Source organism: Sceloporus occidentalis, unplaced genomic scaffold, assembly GCF_023333645.1.
Source record: "Sceloporus occidentalis isolate IW3139 unplaced genomic scaffold, rSceOcc1.0.p SCAF_2, whole genome shotgun sequence".
Classification (NCBI taxonomy): Eukaryota; Metazoa; Chordata; class Lepidosauria; order Squamata; family Phrynosomatidae; genus Sceloporus; species Sceloporus occidentalis.
In genome coordinates this window covers 91,786,157-91,795,080 of record NW_028316982.1, presented here as the reverse complement: position 1 = coordinate 91,795,080, position 8,924 = coordinate 91,786,157, and the positions used below count along the sequence as shown (strand labels likewise).

At 42.3% G+C, this 8,924-nt stretch overlaps 1 protein-coding gene across 1 annotated transcript in view; it reads left to right on the top strand.

The window, feature by feature from the left end:
* Positions 1 to 2,535: 2,535 nt before the first annotated feature.
* The window catches only part of LOC149318687 (TBC1 domain family member 12-like), a 53,219-nt gene continuing 46,830 nt past the window's right edge, over positions 2,536 to 8,924 (top strand). The window contains exon 1 of the mRNA XM_089510273.1: positions 2,536 to 3,290. Coding sequence (XP_089366399.1) covers positions 2,623 to 3,290 — 668 coding nt within the window. The 5' untranslated portion in view covers positions 2,536 to 2,622. The remainder of the gene's footprint in view (positions 3,291 to 8,924) is intronic.

The window sequence follows — 8,924 nt, the reverse complement described above, 5'->3', positions numbered from 1 at the left end:
TTGTTTGTCTTCTCGGCTATCCATTGCATTCTCAGTACTCTTCTCTAGCATCACATTTCAAATGAGTTGATTTGCTTCCTATCAGCTCTTCTTACTCTCCATCTCATGCAACTGTACATGGTGAAGAGGAATACAATAGCTGACTTAGACAATCCTCACTTTAGTGTTCAGAGTTAGGTCTTTACATTTTATCATCTTGTCCAATTCTTTCATAGCAGCCCTTCCCAATCTAAGTCTTCTTCTGATTTATTGACTGCAGTCTCTGTTTTGATAAATATTTGAACCAAGATATGGGAACTCTTTAACTATTTCAATTTTTTCATTGTCTAGGATGAATTCTTGTAGATCTTCTGGGGTCATTATTTTTGCTTTCTTGATGTTCAGCATTAATCCAACCGTGGCACTTTCCTCCTTGACTTTATTCAGCAATTGTTCCAAGTCTTTGTTTCTACTAGTAGTATTGTATTATTTGCATATCTTATTACTGTTTCTCTGATCTTCACTTCTCCTTCTTTCATATCTACATCTGCTCTACATATGATATTTTCTGCAAACAGGTTGAACAGATAGGGTGATAAAATGCAACCTTGCCTGACCCCTTTGCCAATTGGAAACCATTTCGTTTCTCCGTATTCTGTTCTTATAGTAGCCTCTTGTCCTAAGTACAGATTTCTCATCAAGACTTTCAAATGTAGTGGCACTCCCATGTCTTTAAAAGCGTTCCATAGCTTTTCATGATCTATAAAGTCAAAGGCCTTGATATAGCCTATAAAGAAATGCTGGTTTTTCCACCCTGATATTCTTTGGCTCACTCCATTATCCATCATATGTTTGCAATGTGGTCCTTAGTACCTCTTCTTTTCTTGAATCCTGCTTAAATATCTACCAACACCAGATGAAGATGCAGTTTAAATACAGTGTGCCCTTTTTTTATGCGAGGGATCCGTTCCAGCCCCCCCCCTGTAAAAAAAAAGTGTATGTTTGAACCCCATTGAAACTGATGGGGCTCATGGATGTGGTGCCATGGGCACGCACCCCATTAATCTAAATGGAACATGCCGCCCCTTGTGCCCTGTGCACTCCTGTGCGGCTTTCAGCGTATGCTGAAATCTGCGTATAGTGCATCTGTGTATGACATGGGTGCACTGTATTGTTACAATGTGCCCATAGATAACTGAGACATGGACTACAATACTGAAAATGTCTTCTCATGATGTGGCCAAAGTACAACAATCTCAGTTTCATATTCTTGGCTTCCAGAGAGAGTCCAGGCTTAATCTGTTCAGGGTCCCATTTCATTGTCTTTTCAGCCATCCATTGTATCCTCAGCACTCTTTACGGGGTTGCCATAATTGTCCACTAAAACGAGGGACAAAATGTAGAACAAATTCTAGATCAAACTGTAGGGCAACTGCAGGAAAAAGCTCAGCCCAAAATGTAGGACATTTAAGAAAAACGGAGGACCTTAAATGTCCTACATTTTGGGCTGAGTTTTGTCCTGCAGTTGTCCTACAGTTTGGTCTAGAATTTGTCCTACATTTTGTCCCTGGTTTTAATGGACAATTATGGCAACCTTTGCCCTTCCCATTCCTGGTCTTCATCTTATTTCTTGACTGCAGTCTCTGTTCTGTTTGTTTGATCCAAGGTATGGGGACTCTAACTATTTCAATTTCCCCATTATCTAGGTTAATAGAGGATGATTGTATGTATGAGGAAATCATATAACCTCCTACATAATTGTGATAGTTCTGATGAGGAATATATTTGTTCTTCATAATTTTAATAAAGTTAAATGATTAATTTTAAATATATTTAAAATTATTTTAATTTATATATATATATATATATATATATATATATATAATTTTAAATATATATATTATATATATATATATATTAGAGATTTTATATATATATATATTAGAGATTTTATATATATATGAGAGATTATATATATATATATATATTAGAGATTATATATATATATATAAAAGAGATTATATATATATATATAAAAGAGATTATATATATATATATATATATATATATATATATATATATATATATATATATAAAATTTTAAAACAATTTATTAAATATATCCATGAACAAAACTCCAGAGCAGCGGTGCCCAAACCGTGCCCTTTGAAGAGATTTTATTTTGGACTCCAGTTCCCAGAAGCCCCAGCTGCGTTGTCCAATCACCTAGGATTCTGGGAGCTGAAGTCCACCGCTCTAGGCGATTATATATGGTAGCTACTTCCGCCTTTTGAAGGGGACCGTAACTACTGCCACAGGCCGACCGGATGTTTACAGGGCCGCACTTCCGGCCCGCCATCCCCACTAGTGCGAACGTCTCCGTTGCCTCTGCCGCCGCCGCCGCCGCGCCGTCTTCGTCTCTATGGTGTTTCTGGGCGGCTAGAGCTGCCGATGGGCTCCGTGGCGCGTGCGCGAGCCGGGCCCCCTTAGGAGGAGGAGGAGGAGGAGAGGAGGAAGAACTGGAGGAGGAGTGGGGGGCCTGGGTTCAGTCTCACCAGGAGGAATAAGAGCAGCGGCAGAAAGAGCAGCGACGGTGCCTCCCCCTCCTCCTCCGCTGGCTCCCCGGGGCTTCTGCGTCGGCAAATGGTTGGTCCGGAGGATGCTGGGGCCGCCGCCGCCGGCGGAGGAGGAGGAGGCGGAGGCGGAGGAGGGTCAGCCTTGCTCCCTTCAGACCAAGAGGAGGAAGAGGAGGAGGAAGAAGCAGCGGGACGGAAGCGGGATGTGAGGCCGCACTGGAAGCGCCCCGGAGGGAGGATGACCAACGGCGACGCCGGGTTCCTCATGCCGCCTCAGGCAGGGACCCCCGAGGAGCCCCCTCTGCCTGCTCTCCCTCCGCAGGAGAAGCTCCACAACGGCGGCTGCGGCCTCTTCTTCCTCCCCGGGGACGCCGAGGCAGCCTCTCCCCCCGGGTGCGCCTCCTCCTCCTCGGCCTCCCCGTCCTCCTCCTCCGGGAGCCCTTCCCCGGCTTCCGAGGAGGCTCCGGGGGCCAGGGTGCTCCCCTGCCTGCCCTCCTTGGCCTTCATGGACATCAGCCTCCACTCCAGGAACACCTTCGAGGTCAGCCGCAGGCGCAGCGCCCCGGAGCATCTGCAGCAGCAGCAGCAAGAGCAGCCGCCTCAGACGGCCCCCACGCCGCCCTCCGCCCTGGAAGACGCAGCCTCCTCCGCCTCCTCCTCCTCTTCCGGCCCAGAGCAAGGGGTCAGGCGGCTGGGGGGCCTCGCAGGGTCCAGCTTGGCCGAGTTCTTCACCAGGTAAAGAAAGGCCTTCGCTCCAGGACACAGCGGTACTCCAGCCCTTTGCCTAGGGAGTCCTGGGGAGTGTAGTTTGCTCTGGCACCAGAGCTCACAGAACTACCATTCCCAGAATTCCATAGCACTGAGCCAGGGCAGTTAAAGCAGTCTCAAACTGGATTATTCCTGCAGTATGTCCTCAGGACGGTGAAACCGGTGCCACAGAGCTCCTCTTGGGCTGTGTCTACACTCCAGGAGTGATGCGGTTCAATTCCGCTTTAAGTACTGCAACTCCATGCTACTGATTCCTGGGGTTTATTATGCAAAGGGGCCTTGCAGCACCTTTGAGGCTAATTGAGGCTGCCTCCAGACTGCAAAGGGAACCCAGTTTGACGCCACTCTTAACTGCCATGGCTCCTTGCTATGAAATCCCGGGAGATGTAGTTTGTTGTGGCACCAGAGCTCTCTGATAGAGAAGAATAAATCTCTCACAGAACTGCAGTTTCCAGAACTCTGTAGCATGGAGCCAGGGTAGTTAAAGTGGTGTCAAACTGGATTATATCGGCAGTGCAGATACTGCCTGAAAGAGAGAAGTTGTTACCATGGGCTTTGCTAGATTTGAGCCTACTTGTCCCCACAGATCTGAGGAAAGTTCATGTTACCCACCTCTTTATCTCAGTTCATCTTAAAGGTGCTATAAGATCCCTTTGCATACTGGGGTGTGTGTGTACACAGGCGCCTCTGCCATATTCACACAAGACTTTGACCTTGTACTCAGGTCCTTAAAATTGATGCCACAGAAGTCCTCTTGGTCTGTGTCTGCAGTCCAGGGATTCCCAAACGGTGGTCCTCCAGGTGTTTTGTACTTCAGCCCCCAGAATCCCCATTAAGCAAGCTGTTAGGGGCTTTTGGGAGCTGTGGCCCAGAACACTTAGAGAACCGAACATTGGGAGCCACTGATTTTGCACTGTAGGGATGATGCAGTTTGGCAGCACTTTAAGTGCTGTAGCTCCATCCTACAGATCCCTGGGGTTTAATATGCAAAGGGATCTCCTAGGAGCCAGCATGGCATAGTGGTTTAAGCATTGGACTGTGACTGTACAGAACAGGGTTCAGATCCCAGCTCTGCCATGGAAACTCACTGGGTGACCTTGGGCAAGTCACACTCTCTCGGCCTCAGAGGATGGCAATGGCAAACCAAGTAACTTACTGAGAAAACCCCATGTGTAGATTAGTTTTATTAGGGTTGCCATAAGTCAGAAAGAACTTGAAGGCACACAGCAAGAACAGCAACAAAGCACCTTTGAGCCTAACTGGAAGAAAGTTAGTTTTTGTAGGCTTGAGTTTTCATAGACTTGAGACTACTTCCTCAGATGCATGTTTAGGCTCAAGTCTAAGAAAGCTCATGCTACCAACTTCTTCCTTTCATACAGTCTCAAAGGTGCTACAAGATCCCTTTGCATACTTATTTTTCAGACTAACCCTGCTATGTCTTTGAATGCTGGGACTTGTAATTTTACAAGGTCTGTAGCCTTCTCTGCCAAGGAGTGCTGGTGCCTCACAAAACTACCACTCCCAGGATTCTGTAGGATGGAGCCATGACAGTCAAAGGCGTGCCAAACTGCATTATTTCCACAGTGCAGAGGCGCCCTTGGGATCTTTGCTGGCTGGAATCACCCGCTGTCGGCATAATAGAGCGTATGTCGGGAGCATGAGAGGAGTCCTTTCCGCAGTAATTAAAATACCTGGTTTTGTGACGGTCACAGAGTGGCACGTAGAGGTTAAGATACCTGGGGATTGTATCTGCGAAGCATGCAAGGTTTCTTGTTTGCATTGCACTTTGCAAGGGAACTGTTCCGGTATAGCTTTCCTGATAGTATACTTGCAGTCTAGATAATCCTTCTTAAGCTTTAGGAGAGTGATCTGGTATCTAAAAAACTAAAAGGAAAGGCGGACCCTTGTCAGAGAAGAAAATGATTTGTCTAAGCTGCACTAAAGAACTGTTGGGGTGGTCATTTTTCTCTCTGCCAAGATCCTTAAGGTGGAGAAGATAGCATATATCTCAGTGGTGTTTTGGTTTTGTTAACTTTATTTATATCCTACCTTTCCGTTCCAAAATCTGGGCTCAAGTATTTGTAAACAAGCCTCAGAGAGGAAGGTTTTTTATTTTGTTGTTTTGTTTAAATCTTATCAAGTTGACTGGTGGCTCAAACAGAGTCACTGCTGTTTTCCTCAGTTATATATATTGAATTCTGAATTTTCAGGGACAATTCTTTGTTGAGCACCTTTTTATTTCAATTTAGTTGTGTCCCAGACTGGAGAATTTCTGTCTCCAAATATGAATATTCATTAGTGTCGTATGGTGCAAGTGGTGGTGCTGATCTTTTAAGGGAGTACTGTCATGGGGACAGAAACTGAAGTCGGGTTCTGTAACAGAAGATCCCTTCAGTAGCAGTTGGATGTTTGTTGCATTGCTGTGCATAACACCTTGAAAGCGAAGCCATCTTTTTTTGGTTCCAGTGGATCTGATGGCTAAGTTTGGTTAAATAATTTTGTAGCTAGAAGATACAGAAAGCATTCTCTTCTCAAAGAAAATGCAAGTGTTAATATATTGCTTGACTGAGATGTCTCTGTAAAATACTGTTTCCAGACAGGTAGACATGGTATATTTGTTTAAGCGTGGGATGGCTCATGTCACATCATGAAGAACACACCTTGATAAATAACTAGCTTTTCTTTTTTTGTTTTTTTGATTGGGCCTATCCAGTCCCTCTGCATTTTTCTATACTGACTGTCCCAAGTACAGTTAAGTAGTCCCAGGAACAAAGCTTATTTCAACTCGTTAAATGGTAGCACATTCTAATAACTTCCTGTCTTATTTTTCTGTATGGTGATAGATTGCTGTTGTTAATTTTAACAGCTTTTGAGATGGAAAACTTAAAAATTAAGAATTTCTAGGCTAGGGAAGAAACATTTCCAGGCGTTTCCGTTTTATACTTCACAGGATGTGGTGGTGATGTTATTTTTTGCTATTTGAAAGAAAGTTATATGTTCAGAGCTGAGGGTTGTTAGAAGCAAAGCCTCACAGCGTTCTTGGTTATGTCACTGACTAGATTTGAAGAATAAACTCATTTGTGTAAGGCTTCAGTAGACCTGTTGTTGGGAAGCTTGATGGGCATTGACATTGCTGAAGCAGAAGGCAAGTAATACCCCATTTTAAATTATTCATTTCTCCTACTGGTTTAAGTTCCTTCTCTATCAGTTTTCAAAACATTGTTTGTTTCTTGGGTATTGTAACAATATCTTGGAGAAAGATTATTTGGTGCTATGTAAAATAATGGTTTAAGATAGTTCATTTTTCCCCCTTATTGCCTCAACCATATGCCACACATTTAGTAGACTTTTAGTACCCACTTTTAGCAAAATCTCCAAATGCCTCATCAATTATTTTGCTCAGGCCTAGCAAGACTGAAAGAGAGCAGTGCGGGAATGGGGAAGTGAACTGTGATGGTCAAATAACCCACAAATCTTTGCAGTCCGCTGATGTAATTGTGATGTCGTTTCCATAAGAGATGCGTTGTTTTAAATGCTGTAAATTTGTGCTGTAAATCATATTGTGTGGGGTTCTTGTATCTAATACCTATTAGAAGCCATCTGTTATTTGATAGTAATTTTTTTCTCTTGCCACATTTTAGTTGTTTTTTGAAACAGCTATTTAGGTGCCAGTTATTGCTTTGACAGTTCTCCAGAAGCATCTCTATTCCATCTGAAATCCTCTCTAAATGGTAATATAACTTTGTGTAGTAGTATCTAAGAAAACAGCATTTTATCTTTTTTAACTACAAGAGGCTGTAGGTTTGTATTGTTAATATTTCAGAATTCTGATCTGACTTCATCTTCTTTTTTTGTGTGCTTCATATTTTCCACTGATAATTTATTCTTTAATCACATTTCTTAAGTATCAACAAAGTCATAAAGAATAGAATTATATTAAGAAATGTAGGCCCCATACAGACAGGTCAAAATAATGCTGCTTCAGGTCACTTTGGAGGTATGCTGTTTAAATGATGCATACATCCTAAGAGTCCGGAAGCCACACCGTCTTAAGGACTGGAGCATGGCTTTGACATGATTTCTGGACTCTTAGGACACATGCATCATTTAAACAGCATATTTCCAAAGTGACTTGAAGCAGCTTTATTTTGGCCTGTCTGTACAGGGCCTTTGTCACTTAAAAGAAGCCTGTGTAAATGTTTTGAGTTCTTCAAACTTCAAGAGCTCAGTATAACATGACAACACTACAAAAGATTGTACTACTTGAGCAGGACACCTGTTTTATGTTCAATAGATTTGTCACATCCTGCCCATTTTAATATGAAAACTTCACTTACATAAAAGTCTTACTATAAATATAGTGGTGTACCAGGTATGGCCTTTCAAGTCTTGTTCATAAAATAGGTGGAGATGCTACCTTTTGCTGCTGAATTGACAGAACTGATTTTGAATACTGTTCATAATTTTCTCTTAATTTTCTCTGATGGTTTCTAGACATAAGTGAATGGAAGAAAATCTCATGGCTTTGTTGTACTTAAGCTGTAAATACGTGACCACTGCTTAATGTACAGTATCTCCTGTTCCCAAGTGTCCTGTTTAATGATGTTATGATGACAAACAGCAGATGCAAAGTCATCATATAGTAAATATTCATGTACCTAGTGACACCTATGACAGTGCCTCTTGAAAGAAAGAAAGAAAGAAAGAAAGAAAGAAAGAAAGAAAGAACCATGATAAAACTACATTATTCCTATCCTGATTTCTGTGATTAGGTTAGTTTCACAACTGAAAACAGAAGAACAAACTTTAATGCTTAGTTTGAGTTTAGTCTGCCCATTGGAATTGGTATTGCAAACTGGTATCTCTGAACTCTAAACCCAGAGGTTTATCATAATTACCACCTGTTAGCAAGTATCCCCTTTTGGGGCAAAACAAAATATTTAAAGAGATGATAGTCACTCAGTTTCAAGTGTTCTTGGATGACAGTGATTATGTAGACTCATTCCAGTCTAGGTTGCCATGCAATTATGGGAAAGAATATGTTTGAATTGCCCTCATGGATGTCCTTTATTTTTTTTTGGGGGGGGGTATATAGAGGGAGTGTGACTCTATTTTTCTTACTAGATTTCGCTGTGGGTTTTGTTATGAATGAGAACGGTATCTTCCTGGCTCAGTTCTGTAGGTTGGGACACTGTTTTATTGTGGTTCCATTCCTGTTTGCAAGAAGGGTTCCAACAAATAGCAGTGTGGGACTATGTCAACCTCCTTTTAGTCTTGCTGTAGGGGACCTCAGGGAACCATCTTGTCTCTAATATTTACTTATTATTTAAGACTCTGTAGCAGTTAGGCAATTTGAATCAAAGTGCTACTAATATGGAGATGGCACATGACTTTATTTCTCTGTTAGGTCTGAATAGGAGAGGTTATACTGTATATGGTGAAAATTGATGCTTGATTGTAATAGTGACTGGATGGAGGTAAATAGGCTGTATTTCAGTATTGTGGAGGACTGAATGAATGGCTTCTATGACCGGTAATTACCAACTCTTGTAATACAGTACTGAACTTTGGCTGAAGAAATAGGCTTGCATTTTAGAGATG